At 42.9% G+C, this 21,582-nt stretch overlaps 1 protein-coding gene across 2 annotated transcripts in view; it reads left to right on the forward strand.

The window, feature by feature from the left end:
• The window catches only part of LOC118502539 (leucine-rich repeat and immunoglobulin-like domain-containing nogo receptor-interacting protein 1), an 89,047-nt gene that overhangs the window by 60,630 nt on the left and 6,835 nt on the right, over positions 1 to 21,582 (forward strand). For both annotated transcript variants that reach the window (XM_036034811.1, XM_036034810.1), the window contains exons 3-4: positions 6,689 to 6,817; positions 18,003 to 18,372. In XM_036034811.1, coding sequence (XP_035890704.1) covers positions 18,256 to 18,372 — 117 coding nt within the window. In that variant the 5' untranslated portion in view covers positions 6,689 to 6,817; positions 18,003 to 18,255. The remainder of the gene's footprint in view (positions 1 to 6,688; positions 6,818 to 18,002; positions 18,373 to 21,582) is intronic.

Raw genomic sequence — 21,582 nt, forward strand, 5'->3', positions numbered from 1 at the left:
TCAAAGTGTATGTGTGTGTGCGTGTGTGTGTCGGTTCCGATTTTTCTCATCGGCACCTGAACCAAGCACGTCCCACCTGGGCACTATGAAAGCAATAAAGAGCCTCCCCATCCATTCAATACGGTGTACGTAAACACACGAACACACGGCCACACACACACACACACACATCCGGTGTGAAATGGAACCCCTGAGGCGATTCGAACCGTCAGGGATGCGATGATACGCACCACCATTTTATCCATCTCGCATAAACTTTTAACGCACACACACACCAAAAAATGCGAAACGATCCAGAGAGGTGTGGAGGCCGCCCGGAGGCCGATCCGAAGCCTGCTGTTGGCTACATCGGAGCAGGCTTGGCACACCTTCGAGGCGTCGGGTAATTGGTGTTATAATAAAGTGATAAAATCTTACGCAATCCAAATTATGCTCGGATGACAAAAAATTTTAATTTACGACTGCTGATGAATCTTCTCCCGCCCGCCGGGCTTCGAGCTCAGTACCAGGTTGAGTTTTTTTCGTATGTATGTGCACAGTGAGTGAAGCGAATGAATTGCTGTGGAGAAGAGTTAGGGACTTGCTAAACAGTTCTACAAGTACTACGATAAAACTATCAAAACAATTCACAAACAAGCGGTAGAAAGCCTTCGATCGAATATTTGTTGTCACCGATCGACCTCGCAACCCCCGGAACTTGTCCAAACCCAACCCGAAAGACGAAAGTCGTGGCAAAGCGAGCGTGAGGATAATTTAATCTGCCAACCTCTATCAGGATCAGGTTGGTTTATTTCACGCGTTCCGGCACAGTCGGGGTCGTGTCCTATCGGTGCGTCCCATGTTTCGCACCAAGGTTCGATCAAATTACCACATTTCCTTTTTTATTCCTTTTCTCTCCTCGTTCTTTTTTCCCTCGTCGTCCTTCCACCAGTTTCCTCCACGCCCTAACACACTTCACTAAAACTGGAAAATAAAATAAAGTACTTCCGCGCTCGGTTTCAGGCCCGGCCCAGCATTATACCGCGAATGTGGCCAGCCGGTACCACCCGGTCGGGAAGGTGCCTCATTAGGTGGAATTAAGTAATAAATTGGGAGTAGCAATACTCGGTACGGTTTTACCTTAATGATTCCACGGTGGTGGGCCACTGCTGTCGACGCTGCGAACGTCTTGATGCTGTTGATTGTCTTTCGGGGGATTTTATTCGCCCAGCAACACACCACCACCGCCACCAGTTTTATTATGAGTCGAACAATTTTTTTTCCACTGTTGCTTTTCTTTGCCGTGCGTTCCCGGACGGACTACTTTGCTGCTCCTTCTTCCTTATTTTCGGGATGTTTTCTTCGTTTGGCTCCTTTTTCTTTCTGCTCGCTGCTTGCACTAAATGCGACCAGAGCGCATCCTTCGAACGGCAAAGAAAGTTTTTACATCTGGGATCGTTCATTATTTTAACTTTTTCATCGTTTTCAAGCGTGAGACCGGTTTTTCGGTCCCGATCCGGGAGCGGTGAGAGAGCACGCACGGAGGTTTGGAAACAAAACTTTTATTTATTTTTTTTTCTTTCCTAACACTTTTCAATAAGAATCATACCAGTAGCAGTGGCGTATGTTATCAAACTGCTTCTTGCTTTTCTTAGGTCATTCACCAGAAAACCTGACATTATTTAGTTCCATTTGCTACAAAACACACACACACACACTCACAGGCTCCGTTGCAATGATTGCAATTTGTTTTGGCACAATCGAAGGACAAAAAAAAAACAAAGGACCACCTCCTTCCATCAAACCCCGCCAACCCATTTTCCCCCCGGTCCAGAACACCGTCAGAAAAAAGGGTTTTCGGTTTTCGGGTACGGGCCTTGAAAAATGCTCCAGCGTAGAAACTTGATTAATGGTACCTGCCGTTTGTTGCTGCCGCTTTTCCGGACGATGTGACCGGTAATGGGCAAATGCTTCCCCACCATCTCTCCCCCTTCCACCCCTTTTTTATTTGCCAACCCCGAAAATTAAAGCCCCCATCGGGCGGCGGAGACTGGGTTGATGAATATTCCTTCATTAAGGGCGGAAGTTTCTGTGCATGAAACTCGCCGGACGAGCGTCCGGGCGCTTCCTGCTAGTAATGACAAAACTCGTTTCGGGTGGGTTGTGGGAAATCCGGAAATACCGAGCGAGGCATTATTTTCAGAAATTTGTTTTATAAAACGGGTCATTTGAAGGACCTTATTGAGTGTAATTATTTCATTAGTTTGATTGTTCCGAAAGCGTGTCTTCGCGGTGGTGCTGGCTGGTTCTAGGATGCAGGACGTTGTAGTTAATCGTCTGTAGCAGCAGCCATTATACAATGGCAGCTCCGTGTGCACTTATTTATTCTAAATCTGCTACGAAAATCACCGAAAATATTTCTTATGATAATATTTTCATCGAGTTTGTAAAGCAATTTAGGGATCTTTAAATTTCTCGGGCTTGCAGATCGGTAGGGATCTCAAGATATTTATATTGGACAGAGTCACTAACTAAAGTTATCAATGAAGTTTGTGTGTGTTGATTTTAGTTCATCTTTTTTCAATTTTCCTTGAGGAACCCCAACCGATGTATCCGCCGTTTGTAAAAAGTTCAAGCAATTTACGAGCTACTGAATGAGAATTTTAAAAAACGGTCAAGTCATCTAATCACTTAGCAATAGAAAGCAGATATTTCAGATAGATAGAGAAGATAGAGTGTCATTCTACTGACATGACCAGCCCACCGGAATCGGATTGAGATTTCGTACAGATCGAAGAGCTTTCATACACACGTGGTAATAAATAATACTGAGCATCTTTCTCTCAAACGCGGTTAAGATGAACTCGTTGGTTTAAAGCAGTCTGTATGTCTGAGAGGCGAATGTGTGGCAACAAATGTGCTTTACAGCCCCAGCTTCGTTCGATACGATAAGTGTTTCATTAGGAAGAGTTTCATCAGCCTGCAGTATGAAAGGTTAACAGCCAATACGCTTTGTAAATATATATTGGGACTGTTACTAAATCCATACTAAAACCTTGAAAAAGTCAACCTATGAGCCTAGTTTTGAATTCAAAGAGTTGCTCAGAGCAAAAAATTTTCAACTAGCTATCACCCCGTTTTCATACAAAATGTCTGTTCCTAAATTTATTAATTTGTACACACTTCATTTTTGAAATCTTTCTTATGTGAAGAGTCCTATAATATACATTTTCCTTTTTGTCTTTGATTCTTATCGAGTTGATTTGTTTCTTGAGTTGAGTTTCTTGCTGCGATACAGTCCTTAAATTCCTACATAATGCGATCAAATTCGCAAAAAATTGTAACATTACTGTAACTGTAGAGAAGAATTTCTTGTGTTCTTCTTATGGGATCATTTTTGGCTTTCTGTGACGGTGTTTTTTACCCGTAGTTGGAAAGCTAGTCCTGTGTGGAATACAGCTTTAATTATTTGTTGGAGATAAAATCGGTTTTGAAACACGAACTCAACAACTGTCATTTAAAACAGTGTTTCTTCTTTAGCCCTACTTTTGCAGCCATTTAACCCAACATTAAAAAACTTCAATAGGACTTTTGTAATCTAAAGACTAAAATGTCGATTTGATGTAAGTACACATGAAGGATGCTAGGTAAAAATAAGAGCTTTTCACAATTTTACGCTTAAGCAGTTGATCCAAAATCCCGTACGAACTATTTCGTTACATTTTTTGAGAAAGTGAAACATGGCTCTTGCTCGAATCTTTTGGGCGTTATCTGAATCAGCAGAACCGATAAATCGCCAACGTAAGCCGGTAAAATTTCTAAATCATTTCCAGATTCCAACGAAAGCAAACACTTCCCCAAAAAACCATCCAACTGTGCGTGATATGTTCCAGCAACAAACTACAACAGTAAACACAACCATCCCTGCGCGAAACCGTCATCGTGTCCACGTTTTAAAATGTGTCTCAATCGGCGAAATGCACTCGCCACCAGCCGACATCGACACTTTCCAGACACCAGCTCCCGGCGACAGCGACAGGCGGTAATGACGTGTCCACCAGCGGGTTGTTTCTGCCCGGCTCTGCCACTGCAATTACTGCAACAGCAAGCGAAAATTTGTCCAAGCGACAAATTCGATCCTCGCAGCAAGATGCCGGGCGGAAAGGAAAAATGCTATAACAATTTTCCAACACGACCAGACCAGCATCAGCTCGTCCACCGACCGGGCTTTCCTGCTGCTGTACTGGAACTTAGATTTACGAAAAACTACCCCCCCTGTGTGTGACGAAAACGGGGGAAACGGGGTACGGACGAAAACTGTCGAAGGCCCATCACGAGTAACGAGACGAGAGTTTCAAAGGCAACCGGTTCCGCCCTTTAGTCGCAGTTGCATAAACTCATCTTAAATTGTCACCTAGCTACCACTCCGACCTCATGCCGGAGCTTTTTTTTTGCGTCCCACCCTCCCCATTGGCCTCAACAACTACAACCCTTAACCCCTACTTCTCGGACAGCCTTTAAAATGCACGTTTATGAGGAAGAGATTTGGTACATTCCAACGATCTGCTGGTCTGGGGCCGGTACTACGCCCTCCACTCCATCCTGACATACTTGCAACCTAAGCTATGTGCGATCCGGAAGCTTTGCGGGAAATGATGCACCCGTCCCGGTGCTCTGTCTGCACGTCACTGCCCCAAAGGCACGTACTCGGCTCGGTACGTGTTGCTTGCCGTCACTGCGGGGTCGAACGTATCCGCATGGTCTTTTGCTGCTGCTGCTACGGTTGTTGTTGTTGTTGTTGTTGCTGGCCTTGTCTGTGTCCAGCCACCGGAACCGGAAGCTGGTGGAAAAGTGAAAAAGACCCGTACCCAGAAATGATGAGGTTTGAAAATCCTAACTCTATGCCTCTGCGCCCCAAACTGCCCCAACTGCTCGACCACTGGCCTGATCCAGTTTGGTTCGTCCAGTTGCTTACAAGGGAAGCTACGGGCTAACCGATAGCTTCCAAACCAGCAACCGTACAGTTGTGGATTGTTGTGGCAAAGTGGGATGCGGAAAATTGCTAGTTTAAAATACAAATCACGATTTCGAATGCGGTTTCCACTACCCGACCAGGCCGTGTCCTCACCCGCGTGCCCGTGCCGAAGCACCGTAACATCGGTCTCGATTGCGCCTAGCAGGTTTGTCCGGAAAGTCTCGTCACAAGAGGACTCCGCACTCTGCTTTTCCGTCGGTCGGAAGAGGAAAACAATCTGGTTTGTGTCCTGTCAGGTGTTATTTGCTGCAGTCTGACACTATATGGCCGGCTCTTACGTGCATTAGCAGGGCGTGCACAGGGGTACGGAATTGGTGAATCGTGACAGTGAATGCTGGAAGGAATGGCGAGGGGTTGGGGGGGAACTGTTTCCACCAGACCAGGAAGGAACGATGTTAGCCTCATTTCCGGCAACATTTCTGAGTGGCTCTTCCATCCCGGTCGGTGTCTTCCTGCTCTCCAACTTTGTGGGTCATGGAACTTTGGCAGGTAGCACTGGCATGTTGGACGACACCGGCTTATTTTGCAAAAGTATCGAAGTTTCGATTGGCTGTCAGGGTAGAGCAACAATCCGGATCCCGTTTTGGCTGAAGCCCACTCCAGCTGTCACACCGTACAGTGGCGGATTATACCGAGCGGCACGAGGACCATTTGAAGTGTGTTATAAATTCTAGACCTGTGCAGCGCTGCACTAATGTAATTATAAGACAGTCGATGGCAAATTATTGCCATCTTATTGCCAACAGATCTTTCGAGACGACGGGGGCGCCTTGGGCGTTATTCCAAAACCCCCTACGTTCACCATCTCCCGGTGAACTGATGCATATTTTCAAAGGTTTATCAAATCAGATTACAAACCCAACCCGAGCAGTTTGGTTCGCATTCGTTTCGCCGGCAACAACGTGCTACGCCCAAAGCCCGGGGTTGTTCAGCTTCAGCTTTAGTTCCAGGATTCCGGTCACTAAGCCTCCAATATCGTGTTACAACATGCAGCTTATAAATCTGTGTGTCCAACCGCCGGCACCGTACACCGTTAATCCTGGTAGCTTGAAACGGTCACGCGTATTGTACGAAGAATTGGAAAATGGGGATTGCCCACCGGCCACCCCATCTTCATTGCACGACTTCCGGACGACACAATCCAGGAACAACCCGGCAGTCCAGGACTACCAACGAGACAACGAGATGTCTATTATGACGATATGAATATTAAATTTAATTTACGACCTGCACTATTGGCATGCGATAATTTTCCCCGGGCAGGCTGGGTCTGCGTCCCCGATTGCCTACAGTGACCCACTCAAAACCACAACGCTTTCGATTGCACTGCACGGTTCAGAGTGAAGAATTTTACTTTGCGGAGGATTCGCTTTAAATTCAATTGACTTTAATGATGCCATTGTATTCTTCTTCTTCAGGGCAGAGCTTTATTTCCATCCCCGGAGGACCGTCCCTGATTGGACTGTCGTAGCTCGGTAGCTATTACGCTCGTAGGCATATCAACCTAATCGAAACAATTACAAACATGTTTGCACAATTTATCAAAGCTTCGAATCGAACGGAAGATCAAAGACAAATCCCCCAACTGACTTCATTATTTTTAGTTATGTTTTACTGAACCTCAAGAACCACCAGCCGATGCCTAACAAATCCGATGGTCTTTTTCAATTACAGATCATTACTGCAAGTCGGTCTGAAATATGGATCAATGGATTTTTGGAGCACACAACCCATCGTAACAAGGGCTCTTTGTGGCTGGGTACGATGTTCCCGAACAAGTCAGGTCAATTAAGTCATCTGCAGGTATGTAGATTTAATTTAAAAATTCCCCATTTTTAGTTGCTTTTGAAAAAGTTTATTATCTTTAATTGGTTACAGCGGCAAGTGTCGACGACGATGATGATTTACTTAACCTAAGTGTAAAATCAAATCCTTCCAGATAAATCCACTTCCCTAACAGTTTAGCAGTTTCAGCTTTAAGTAGTGATTTTTGGAAATTTGAGGGTGCTCTAGTGTAATTGAACAGTTCCATCGAGATGAAGAAAAAAATAAATTAGAACGGATAAGTCATTTAAATCACTGTTTATGGTCCTGATAACCTGCTAACAATACTAATCTACGCAGGGGCAATGTTCAGATAGGTGGCTGCACTTTCGACGAAATATTAAGCTTGAAATATCGGGAGTCAGGAGTCAGCACCGACAACAACATTGATGTTGAGTTACGCGCATGAGGAAACTTCTCCACTCATAATACCTGTCGCGATGGCCGAATCTTGAACTGTACAGAACATTTATAGTCACAGCTCCCATATACGCCTCTTAACTCTCTTAACCGCGCTCGAGAGAAAGATGTTCATAAGAGGTTTTGGCCCTGTATGTGTTGAAGAACAATGTAGGAGTCTCTACCCTGACCAACTCTACGACATGTATAGTAATTCCACAATCGTGCAGCTTACAAGTCAAGTCAATAAGAACGACACCGGACGACCACGACCCGTAAAGTCCTTTAAGGCCGTCCACATGGACAGAGAAGTCATGGTAGGCCCAAATTAAGATAAAGTGATGGAATTGATGCGTCCATCAGAACGGTCGGGTCTATTGGGGCTCAGGTTTTAGGGGTTGGTAGGACTTTTTCCCGGAAATTCGACAGGAATCCGCCGTCCGAACGCAATAAGATTGTCTTCTGGGTGTTCTTCTTTCTCAAAATATACTCAAAATGCTCGTCGCAATTTTCCATCTCAGTGTAATGAGATTTCAAAGAGTTCAAGTAACACTGTCCCGTTGTCCTTCATGATGTCCCGATTCGGTTGTCCGATGCCCCTTGTTTGATTAACTTTAATTTTTCCTCACTGTTACTGTTACTGTTACAACAAGCAAGAGTTAAAAACAACAAAAAAGGCCTGACATTAAAGTTTGCAAGTCAACGAAAGCCCTTACAATTTCGTGCTTAACACGAAATAATCATTAAACAAATATTTTCTGACCTTTCGATCCGTTAACCCATCCACATGTACTCACACGCTCCTTCATCCACCTTCCTGCCATTAATGGGCGCTTCGCAAAAAAAAACCCGATTCCAATCAAGTCTAATTGGAATCACCTGACCGAATTCGACCGACCTCCGGTCAGACGTCCACCCGCCGACGGGGACTCTAACGATTTGGTGATCAAATCACAAGAAAAGAGAGAAAAAATTGTAATCAAAAGCCCCAAATACTGGCCCGAAAAACAACACCTCCCAATTTGATCCACAACTCATTCGCCCGAGGACACGACTGCGGCTACTTTCACCTAGCGCATTATCCTCCTACGTGAGGCCCACCACCTCCAGCGCTCCATGGGTAGGCGCGTGCCTGTCAGTGTCGTTTGCAGCCTCACTGACGATAAAGACGATTTTGTCGGGGGGTCTCCACCGCAATAGACGCCACGCCATTGGGGAGGAAGGTGGATAAGCGAACTCGTTATGCCGTTACGGGCCAGCCCACGCCGGTACTCCTCATTTGCAGTCCGGCGGTGTCTTGTATCTGTTCGGCCAAATTTATTCAACTAATTATCACATCATTTTCCCATTATCTACTACACTCGCTTTCTTTTCGGGGCAAACACATTCCACACGTTTTTCGCGTGCGGGACCGGAGAACTTTTGCCACCAGCCGGGGGAGTTTGTGATGGTGTCCCACTGGTGGGGCTACAGAGGAGGTTTTTTTTTTTTGGTTCTGGTTGAGCGTCGGAGAAAGTTGGGGCACATCAGCGAAAAAAGGAAAGCAATGTAAGAAATTGTCCACACGGTAGCACAGAGTAGCGTTGGCAGGCAACATCATTACATTCGCCGGTGGACAGGGAACTACTGCACAACAAAAAAGGGCCAAATTAGGGAAAGATAACGATAAGTGTTAGTACAGTGTCAATCGTCACATTAGGGCCTGAGTGGTAAATAAGCGAGTTTAACGGACACATATACAGATGTTTGTTCATTAGAGCATTAGACCTTACAAGTAACATTGATTTGTTTTCCTCATATTAGAGCTTCAAAGTATTGTGAAGACTTCATTGATGAATATTGGACACCACATCAATTTTCATAATAAATATGTTCACGATTCATTGGGGACTCACGAATCATTATTAGGACAAAAATTGATGCCAAACAAAACGCCAATCCCAAACCCAGAGTAATATGTTCTGTTTTAGCCGGTGTACACACTTCACCGAACGGCACTGTAAATAACGCAATATTCTCACGGCATTCCCCATCGCATCCCACACCAAACCCAGCTCGGCTCGTCGTAAAACCGTAAGTTAATGCCGCAATCTTTCACGCCACTTTTTGGCGTTCCCCTGCCTCCGAGCACAGACCCTCCCGGCCCCGGTAAAGGTAAGGAAGCTGTTTGTTAGTGATGCTTTCTGCAGGAGCAGCCCCGAAACCGACAGTGCCTGAGGCTGACACGTGGCTGCCTAAGCCAGCGGCCGGAAATCCATTCTCGTACACTTCACGCCACCAGCAAGTACGCAGCCGCTTTGGGATTTCAATCGCAACATCACAAGGATGTCCCTCCCATCCTTCCTGCTCGACTTTCCTGAGTGGTACCTTCCGTTTCCGGTGTCATTCCGGTGGAAATTCCGGGCGCCGATGAGAGGAGGAAGCCCGCTCCCGCCGCTGGAAGCAGCGCGTGGAGGGCGAAACTTATTATGACTAACGTCACTCGGTTGGAAAGTATTTTCCCAGACTTGTCTTTGCCAACCTGGCAGTGTTGCCTTGCCTAACCGACGGCGACGACGACGACGAGTACTAACCGGGGTAGGTCTTGACATTATTTTAGCGATGCTCGAGGTGGTTATCGGTGCCGGTGAAATCCTTCCGAAGCCTATCTCCCCCGGTGAGGTGAGGTGTTTGGTTCCTCGGTTCTCGGTGTGTATCCTGTATCCGCCATTTTTTTTTCTGTTCACTTCGTTTTGTTCATCACTCTCACACTCTCCGTCGTTTTCCTTGCGGAATCATAAATAAGTGGAATGACTTTACATTACAGCGGAGAATATTAATTTAGAACTGCCATTGCAAACGCGCTTGATGGGATCAGCGAAATTGTGAGCCAAATGAAGTGTTTGTCCTCCCGTCCACCGGGCTGGCGTGTCTTTATTTCCCTCTTTCAACCGTAGCACTCCGGAAAATTCCACCGAGAACACCGCACGCATCTGTGGCTCGCCACTGCGGTGGCTACAAACTTACTCATCACTTTTAGCCCGGCCCGTGCGAAGACGTTGGCGTTCTCCCGTGGGAAACCGTTGGCTTTGGCCGGAATGAAAGGGAGGTGTGTCGTGGCGTGAAGAGCATATTTAACTCACAGCTGAAGATAGGGAAAAAATGGAGCCTCGAGAACACGGAGGCTATAGTGTAAATTGGTGTTTTGCAAGACAACCACTGAGCACTGAGTACGCGATGCGTGGCAGTAAATGATTTATGTCAGGTATAAAACATGAAATACTAAGCTTTTTGTGTAGTAAGTAAGAAAATGGAGCGGGCGGTACATAATTTTTTTGCAAGGAGGGTTGAAAAGAGATCTGTTCTACTTTGTACTGTTAATAAGTTATGTGGACGATGCTGGCATTAATGTATTATGTCGCCTATTCAATAATTTTCTCTTTGAACAATTTTTAAGTTATAACTTTAAATATGGCCAAATCTAGATGAATAAAACAAAGTTACGTTCCTTAGAAAACGATCTGCACAGCTTTGACAGAACAAAGCCAGACATACAAATTCAGTATCTTAGAGCGTTGTGATAAATGGTAGAGGCATTTCAACAAGCTTTATAAAGATTTTTGGCAACAGTCTAAACAAACATATGGGTTAAATAAGTTAAATATAAAGCAATCATTGGATAAAATTTTGAATAACAATGAGAAAATAAAAACGAAATGAAGTCTTATGGGGGAGGGACTTTATCCCACACACGGGCACTCATTTTTTGCAACTGAGTTGCCCAAGAGGTAACCTTTTTTCCAAATATTTAAGCAATTATTCAAATCTTTTCCCAACCTTGATCTTAATTTCAGGTGTCAAAGATGCGATATTTGAGTGTCAGTGCCCGTCCATCTTTATTCAGACTTTAAAAAAAAACTATAATGATGGACAACAGAATAAGACCCGTATTATATGTGCTTATCAAACTTCTGCTTTCAATACTTTTAAAAGGTAAAAACAAATAAAAAGCATCCTGAATTTTTTAATTTTTTTTTTTTGTAATTTTGTTTGAGATTAAAATAACAAACCATGGATTAAGAATAAATAACGAAAATAAACTAAAACAAATAATGACTAAAAATCTTTTATTTTTATTAACCTTTGTTAACCTAGACTGTTCAAAGTTGGAACATGGAAAGAGAAGATGACCAAAAACTTAAAAGAAATATTCAAATGATTTAAAAATTATAAAGAGTCTTAATTTATTTAATAATATGTTTTTGTCACATAAATCAAAAAAGCTGCCCAAAATCGTATTATTGATTGATCGAATATTAAAATATTTTTCTCAACTTCTAAAACTAAATTTGTCAAAAAGAACCTAATATATTTTTTTATAATCGGCATTTCAACTTTTCTTCCACTCTCAAATACACGTTTTTGAAAACATTACATGATCTTATTCTAAGTTAAAGATAAAATATAGTAAGTTCTAAGATAAAGTAAGTTATCGTATTCAGGTGCATTTTTGTTCATAAGTTTATCAAATCGTTCATCGTTATTTAGGGAATGTCCAGAGGTCGAGACGTAAGCGAAATCCATATTCACACAGGACGGTTGGGGATTAAATCCATTCGGACCACCACTCCGTGAGTAGGACTGACTATTCAGCGAAGCGTTAAATCAAACATCAGCAAATCAGAAATGGAAGGCCGATTGAACTTGAACTACAGTTTCCCAGCATTTGTTGCTATCATCCTTTGTAGAAACTTTTTTATTCGATTTTTTTTAATATTCTGGTCGGCTAATATCCCTCGGTCTAGATTATATCTTATTGCTTTAGGCAAGCATCAAACTATAGTTAAGATTTTTTGTAAATATTTTCAATTTTTTTATCACCCTTGCGAAATATCGTTTCTCCCTGAACTAAACATTTTTATTGTTTATTGTTTATTGTTATTACGATTCAACGAGCCACGCAGGACCCCCTTGAAGCCTAATTGCTTAGACACTTAACAGTTATATGGACGGACGGATCGAATACAATTTAAAAGCGCAGCGCGTGGCATTTCCGGTTGTTGACGATTACTGATACAATTATATTCACGGCACATACGGAGCAAGGGATCAAAGGCATCAAAACGGGTTCGGCGATCCTCTACGTCAAGCAGCGTCCTTGGGCAAAGCGGCCTGGTTGGGACGTATAAGTTGAGCCCAGAGAGTAGTGAGCACAGAGCCGATTCGATAGTCCAAAAGTCCCGCAACAAATTGTCTCTGCGCGTTTCAGTTTCACTGGTTCAGTGAGTCGATACCCAAAAGCGCACAGCGAGCGTCGTAGTCCACAACGCAAAGCGAACCGGGTGAAGTTGCGCTGGACCGATCTTCCAGCACCGATCGAATCAAGGAGCAGTAGTGCGTCTTGATGGATACCGGGTCCGTGAAGTCGCGAGCAAGTTGCTTAAGCAAACCCATCACCTAGTTGCCCTTGGTGACGACGTGTTCTAGCTATTCGTGGAAGCTCAACTTCTCACCAAGGAGCACTCCTAAATCCCTGACATAGCTTTTGCGGACAGTAGTAGAACTAAACATATTCTTTGATTAGTTATGGAAAGTTAAAGTAATTTAATTATTAAATAAAATTTCCAAAATAGAAAATCCATCATGAGCCTAAAGAAAAAATAACACACATAACAATTAAGTGTTTCTTTGATATTTATGATTAAAATTATGAAAACCTGTATCAAATCTCCATTGCGTCAAAGCAAAGAGCTACAAAGCAAATGGATTGCTTCATGTTTTCCCAATTAAACTGTCCTCGTCTCGAGTTTTACACTACAACAATGTACTCACAACATTCACTTGATCAAAACAAACTCATAACAGAAAATCCTTCTTTAATCCCTCCGAGCGAACAACGATACCCGGAACTACCCTCCCCCCGAGACAAAGTCATGAGCATACGTACAGGGTCGAGTTTCGGGTCGCTACCCACAAGCTACCCGTGCTATACTATCGCTTTGTAATTAGTTCGAATCGTCCAAACTTTTAATCCCTAACGAGAAGTGTCAAGATTTCACACTTGTGTGGTAAAACCAGCTTCACACTGCATGAACAGGAGCTCGCATGATATGAACGACTGACTGGCCGGTGGTCGGATGAAGTTGGGAGCAAAAAAAAGCACACACTTACATACACACCGGAAACTAAACCTTTGCTGTACTGGTTTATTCGCTGTGCTGAACTGATGCTTGAACGTTGACCGAAATAAATAAAGTACCGGGGAACGCCGGCACAATGGGCCACGGGCCCCGGAACAGGAAAACAGACAGTGAAAGAACCGCCCACAGGTTCTACTCATTAGAACGGTTGTACGCACAAAAAACGGAAGCTAAAATGTTGTAATCTGTTTATGCTCTCGGAGAAACTTACCTGTTCCAGCGCTTCTTCCACTGAACTCCCCTGGAGTCTCCAGGATAGGACGGGTGGGGATGATGACTCACCCGTAGGCAATACCGGAACCGAGTCCTGGTTGACATCGGTTTGGAGACTGCAAGAACTTCCACCACTACCGGAAAGGTAGAACAACCCAACCGGCCAGCCAGCAAGCCAACCAGCTACAAACTAATCTTGAAAGCTACCTCGGTCAAACTTGGCTCGCGAGGGAAAAAAGGTGAACGAGCGGTGGGCGGCCAGGTTGTTACGGTGCAAAATTACGGTAATTTAAAAGAGAAACTTTTCCTGCTGGCCACCCGTTGTCCAGTTTTTGCTCATCTGCTTCGCTTCTGGTCGCTGTTGCGTTTTGCCGTTACCACTGAAAACGGTTTGCCTTCGGTTTGGCTCTGGCTCTGCAGATGTCCCACCTTGTAACCTTCCCGCCATTTGCCGGCCGCTCTCCCCTATCCCCTATTGGACATTTACCTTCAACTGCATTATTTTTTGTTGTCTACTTGTTAACCGCAAATAACTCACCCATCCCCACTGCTGCTCACTGGCCAGACAACTGCCCCGAACGGCGAAAAGAACAACGCACCAGCAGCAACGTCTAACGGCTGAGAAAAAGACGATACAAGCCGTCTCTTGCAGGACACGGTTGGGCTGAGGCTTGCCACTGCGAAACTGCATACAAATGCACTCACAGTAAATGGTGAATAGAATAAATTCCTTCCAGATATCCTGCTCGCCCCACATCATGCGCACTGCAAAGCTTGATGTTAGGGGCCATTATTGCCCGACACTACTACCGCAACACCGCACTGGGAAGGGATGGCTTTCGATGACGATCGTGCGCTGTTGCTGTTGATGATCGTCATCATGATGCTAATCTACCCGAGCGCACCGAAGAGTGTTGGTTGTTGTTAGTGTGTGTGTGTGTGTTTTTTTTTTTCCTGTTGCATCTTCCTCGAGATACGAGGCACATGCTGCCCAATGCATACTCTGCGGCATGTTGCCATTATGCTGTACCGTGTTCTACCTGTTCCACCGTTTTGCCTGTCGGTCTGATAGATGTTACGCTTAATCCCGAGCGTAGTGTTGCCTTGAGCGGTTGTTTGGTGTAGTGCAGCTTCTTCGCTACGGCTGTTCGCGGCTTCATTTTATGCTGCTTCTTTATTTTCCCACCGGGCACCAGGCACGGTCGGGAAGAAAACGAACGAAACCGCGATGCCAGTTGAGTTCGGACAGCTCGTTCGGGGGTTTTTTGCATACATTGTACCCACTTTGTATCCACAAGTTTATAGTCCACAAGCGCTACAAAACGCACCACCAGAAGCGATGTGTGTGTGTTTGTGTGTGTATTTCTGTTGCCGATGATGATGCTTGCCGTGATCTCGACCGAGGAAGGGAAAACGATAAATGTGACTGCATTTAAACCGCATGCTCGCTAGCTGCAACAACTTACACTTTTCTCCGAATATGTTTGTTCTTATGCTGCGTGCATTTGTGTTGTTAGGCGGGCTGTGCCTACTAATGGGGAACGTTCCGGTGGAAAGTTCCTCCGTGTTATGTAGACTGGCAGGAACTTGTTTTGCTGCTTTGAAGTGATTCAATGACAAAGTGATTTATACGATAGCTACCTGATAAAATATAGAGTGTAAAAAGTGCAAGCATTCCTGAGCATTTGTTTGCTTTACGCGATGGTACTAAAGAGAGTTACAGAGCAGTTTTCAATAAAAACAGGAAATACAGTGGTGGACAATAGAATAAGATCACACAATTTAATAAAAATGAAAATAAAACTAAAACAATGATCTAATTTTTCAGAAAATCAACATGCTTTAAAAGGCTGAAGTAAAGTTAAAACTGACTTTTTTTGGAAAAGCTCACTACCAGACCTTTTTAAGTTAAGACTTAAACTGCTAATGTCAAGATATCGATTCATGATTCATTTGTTGCTGTTCCGTCCAAAGGATCGGGGGTTTGAACCATTTACATACTTATTTTATAATATCCTGCCTCAATATAAAAGTTTCAGCCAAATCCAGTCAAACAGTAAAGCTATCATCACAGCAGTTATCTCAACAAGAGATGAACTAATCCCTTAACGTTCAACAACATTCCTATAAACCTCACTGATTGGTCGCTGAATACGTCACAAATTTGCAAAAATAATAAATAAAAACATGCCAAAACATTCAGAGTCTTTGCACATATTCCCACATCTACCCGTTCCTTTTACTTATGTCTTTCCTTTTTATTACTAATTGTCTTCTATGATAAATTTTTATTTGTAATAGAATTTGCAAAGCACTTGAGACATACAATTTTATTGAATAAAATAATAAAAATAAAACTAAATAACTGCTTAAATTTATACTAAGTGGAAATATACTTTGCTTGATTAAAGTGTCCTTAAAATAATTTTAAAACTGCTCTGATAGCTGTTTCTAAAACTCCATACGATCGTTTTAGCTGTCATGGTGATTCTTAGCGTTCTAATTTTTATTTCTAACTCGCATGTTTATAGTTTCTTGTCGTTCAGGTTCATTAATACTAATACTTCTAACGAATGACTTCATGTCACACTTATTGCATACGTGACGGTGGCAGGTATACATATGGCAATTTCTTACACTGTGTTCGCCATCAGTTTTGTCATTGCATTTACTTAATATTTTATTTGATTTCTGGAGGAAAAATATGTGAAATCTTAAACTCAGGAAAAGATTTTCTTTCTTTTATACTTGGACGAGGATTAAGAATAGAGTAGAAACTTATATTAATAATCTGAATGGTGAATAGTGGTGGGTATGGTTAATATGGAGAAGATGGAAAGGGGTGTCTGTTGTTATGATCGGAAAATGAATTCCAACGCAGTATTATTAGGTTTGCCAAAGTTCATGAAATATACTTGGTGTCCAGTTATTCTAAAAAGCTTTTAATGTTTTCAATGTGTGAATATTCTATGGATATAACTGGTACAGTAATCAATTCGGACATGCCATTTATTATTATTTTTAAATGGTTCTTTATCACGAAGAGACGTTTAAGAAATTTTTTGATAACCTATTATGAGTGTGTTTTAAAGCAAGTGTCCCTGTCTTGTAATTTGTTAAATTTTAGCCCTAATTAAGTAACCGTACATTGAAATTTATTTTTTCAGATTCAATCTTGAGCTTCTGGTTACAACATAATGTTTTTTCTTGATCTTTTATCGATGCTTGAAGGTAGGAGTCTTCTCTAGAATCATGTCCAACAATTTAATTTTAGATAACCATGATGAAGCTACTTTTTCTGCAATCTGAAATTTTGGCTTCCTATAACAAGTATATACAAAGTGTATTTTGAAGTAGTTAGCTTCAAAAACAAATGTCTTATTGTGGTGTCTCTCACTGTACATGCGATGCTGTGCGCTCTTCTAGATTGTTTCCAAGTATCATTCTTTTCCATCCGATAACCCCTTAACGGCTGTGCTGAAGTACCACAGAATTGTGCTGAAACAACCGAGCATAAACCCGAGAGCAGTGTTGTTGTGTTCAACCCACAACGCAACGGCTCACCTGATTTACGGGCACGTGCCATTTGTATCCATGATAGTCATCATTCGGAGGCGAGTGAATAAAACTATAAATCAGGGAACGTGCTTTCTCACTCACGTTCTTATGCTCTGTGGCTTTCCTTTTACCCTCTGCCCATCGACGGTGTACTCCATCTGCTTAAACGAGGTTTTTTTTTCCTCTTCTCTACATTCACTGTCGAACCAGTCTGTCTACCTTAAAGCGCGTGACAGCCGGGCTCTCGACAGCGGGTTTACAGTTTGACTCCGTTCTATAAATCACCGAAAGTACGCCTTTGTTATTCAATTATGCACGATAAAAGCCTGACCTGAAGTAATCTCACTTTGTTCGCGCGCCCCCGTTCGATTGAAGCACGGGTCGAGCGGGTTAGAACAGCGGGTTAGAACAGCGGGTTTCAACACGTGGTCTTAATTTACGTGGTTCATTGAAGTTTAACGGCGATAATCTGAATTGATTACAGTTTTGTAGCCTCGGATAGCTCAATCACAAAAGCCACAAACATTACTTAGCATGCCATTCCATCGATTGGTTCGTGGAAATGCCCTGTGTGCGTGTGTGTGAGTGTTTGTTCGTCTGTCGATAATTGTTGGAATTAATTGCTTTACTTGTACCCGAACAAACAACCAGGCGTCTCCATGCTTTTGGGCCGTGCTCGGGGAAATACGAAATGAAAACGGGGGAAAAGTACTTATGGGAAAAAAATATTTTTAGATTCGTATAGTGTAATCATTTGAATCACTATTCTGTAAATAAATAAACTCTCGAATTTCGGTTTTGCTCTATCGTTCCAGAAAAAAATAGCTCCACCGGCAGAGCTTCCAACACCATGATCGTATCAAATTAATGTGAAGCTGTGCTGACATGTACGTTATGAAAACGGTTCAAAATTTTGTAGCACTGTATGTAGTCAGATAAAAAGGGGAAGAAGCACCAAAAAACACCCCACTCAACATATTCAACGTTGCCAAAGCCGACTGCCGAACCGTTCGTCCACCATTCAACCAACCAACAACGGTGCAACAAGCGCGCAAGGTGGCCAAGGAGATGAGTGCAACCTGGCGTGCGGTGGTATTCCTAGCGATACTATGGCGATTTTGCTGCAATAGAAATCTGCTCGTACACTGCTGCCCACTAGAGTGTATCTGTCTCTCACAAACACAGGTAAGTTGTGGTTTGAGTCATCTGCTTTGTTTCCTTAGTTGCCTTTTTTGAGGGTTTTAAGGGCTTTTTCTTAAGGTATAAAACACTAACTTGACCTTTAACTGCTATTAAACCAAAATAGGCACATTTGGATAAAATATCCAGATTGTACAAATCCTAGCTCAGTCAGATGTTGAAGACTCCTAAGAGCGCATTAAGACGCTTTCCACCTTCAGTTTTGCTCCCCAAAGTTGCCTACAATTAAATAATCTTCCACCCACTTCACATCACCGACAGATTTGCTTTCCAATGGAAGTTCACCTATCATACACGCGTCAATAGGTTTAAAGAACAGGATGAAACAGTAAGCTTCATTCGAATGGATCCAATACTCCCCGAAGCGATACTAGTAGCTGGTTACCGTTTGTAACTCCCGTATGCAAAGGTGTTTTGCGACCTTTTGTGCTGACGGTCTAAGGCAAAGGCACTCTCAAACTATCGTTCTTTGTTGCGTGCCTCCTTTGAATCCTAAACCATCTGTCAGCTGAACCGATCCACCTGAAACAAGATTAAGATTAAATCCTTTTTGGGGAACGAAGCAAAGGTATAGAAAGTAGAAGAAGCAGACGACTTCCACTACCAAACAAACTTAATTCGCCATTCCCAAATAACCTGCCCAAATTTAAACTTCTCCCGCTGCTTCTTCTTGCCTACGCTACCCCTTTTCCCTGCCATGGACACATTTCCGGTCACATGTTGTCCAACCTTTCCGTATGTTCTTTTTCCTTATTGTTCCTGAAACAAAACTAAACATCAGATAGGTGACCCAAAACCCCGCTGGCCGGTTTGGAGCATTTCATCTCTTCACCAATGTCATAATTTGAAATGTTGATTCGCTCACCTAATCATAGTAATACGGGCTACGGTCCCTGCGGACATTTGTAGTGCGACCCGTCAAAAAGGTTCCCGTTTCGTCCGGAGTATGTTATGCCCGTTGGGTAGGGCTAGACATTCTGGCCAAAGGTTTCCATGTGAGTTTTTCCGTTGACCCACTGCTTCCGGCTGCTGGCTCATCACAGCTCACAACTGCTACGTCTTCTTAATAGCACGAAAACGAATGAGGCTGGTGATGATGATCACAATGATGCCGACGAAGCAGCTGCTGTAAAAAAAAACAACAAGGGACGACCGTTCAAAGGTCTGAACAGGATGAGGGCAAGGGCAAGTCTGCACTGCACTGTGTACCAAGACGTTGGCGCTGAGCTAAAGCGAACCCAACGTTCCGGGTACAACTGGGTTGAACTGGGTTGGTTCTGTCTAGCGAAGGCGATAAAAGGGCTATCCGATTTAGCTTCAGCTCATTCATTATTCAGCAAGCAATAACGATACTCCTGCCAGGTAGGAAACACATTTAGGCTGCCATGTATGTGGCAGGACAAGTAGGAACACCGTTACACACACACACACACACACACACACACATCCAGACACTTACAAAGTTATGGAAAATATCATCTCTTGAAATTGGTCCTAGTCTCGGTGCCTGCTGAGCAAAGGCAAGGCTTCAGTGTTCGTTGCTCATCGAAAAGCTTCTTACTGGTACAGGTTACCTGTACGGAAACTCTTGGTGAAACAAAAAAAAAGGAACCCCCGATTCACTCGGTTGTTCAGTACCTCCGTGAACCAAAGCTTATATAGGCACATAAAAAATAGATAGAGCTCCCTCTTCAACACCGAAACGGCAACGAGTGGTCTGTGTGACAAGGGAAGCAAAACAAGTGTTGCAACTTCAAAATTAGACAACGTGCTGAAACTACGCTATCGCCACTTCAAGCAACGTTTATGGGTCCGCAATAGCGTTTCCCCTTCCGTTGTAGCCGTCAAATTTTTGGGCTACTTCCGGCTGCTAAGTGGAAAGTCTCACGAGACAGGTTACAATTCGACTGCTACTGCTGGTGCTGCTGCGAACGCCACGCTAGTATTGGTACGACACCGAGTCTGGTTTTTGGTAATCGATTTATGGGACCTTTCTAAGCGGTACAAAGGTGATAGGCGAAATATTCCATTACAAACCATTTTCGATTTTTTTTTTTTTGGGGCGCATGCAAGCGATAGGCTACCAAAGCGGTATAAACATTTACGAATGGTACAAATCGTTTTACGGGTTTTTGCTTCTATTTTTGCCTGAAATTACTGCAGTGCGAAGATCGATGTAATCGATTATTTGGATAACGTTTTGCTGGAGTATCCGAGGACTTCAATGTGGCGTAACATTTTAAAATTTAAGCCAGATTTTTCGAGAAACTTCAGGACTATGCACTTTAACTTGGAAAGCAAGAACTTGTTGCTTACTTTGACTTTATTTTAAACGCCAAGATAAGGGCAATAGCAGTTGCAACAGAGTAATGAATAAAAAGGCCAATGTTTGATCTCTCGTATCGAAGATATAATCTTGTTTACAAATGCTTCGACTCAACTTCCCAACTGTCTTCCTTACACAGTACTAAGCAATAAGTCCAGGCAGTTATTTTGATTAAAAAAAAGTCCTTGACAAAATTAGACGAAACCCTGTTTTTAGGATAGAAAAAAGAGTAAAAGAGTTAGGTAAAATTTATGTTTTAGCGAGCTGTAAGTACAAAAGTACTAAGCTTCAAAAAATTAAAAATCGTGCCTTGGCCTTACAAACTTAATGGCAGGGAGCCTAAAACGACAAATAAATCAATTTAGACATATTTTTATGTTTAAAAAGGATTACTTTAATCCACATAAATTTTAAGTGATTTTTTAAGCCAATACTCTTGCGAAGAAAAATATTTTCCGTAGGTATTCGTATAGTTATGTTATACGAAGGAATTTTTCATGTGCAAAAAAAATAATTGTGTGTAAAAATAAGCTTCTTTTGCAGATTGTTAGTCAAATAATTCTTACAACTTAATAAAACAAAATTTTATCAAAACACTCAGGCCGTTCCACTAGAATAAACATACATAAATTTAAAATTTGTTCTTCTTTTGTTCTTTAAAAAAGATGTAGTAAAAAAAGCACTGTAGTTTCAAAATTAATTGAAAATCACATGAGCAGCAGGCATGAGCTGTGGAAACGATTTCCCTAACATCTTCTTGTTGGCTTAACAACCTCTTTACACATGTCTGCCATTCCATGTGATTGGATAGTCAGACCTGACTGCGGGGGATCATCCTGGATGAGATTTGAACTTCGGTCCTGCCGTGT

The sequence above is a fragment of the Anopheles stephensi genome, chromosome 2 (assembly GCF_013141755.1).
Source record: "Anopheles stephensi strain Indian chromosome 2, UCI_ANSTEP_V1.0, whole genome shotgun sequence".
In the NCBI taxonomy this organism is placed as follows: Eukaryota; Metazoa; Arthropoda; class Insecta; order Diptera; family Culicidae; genus Anopheles; species Anopheles stephensi.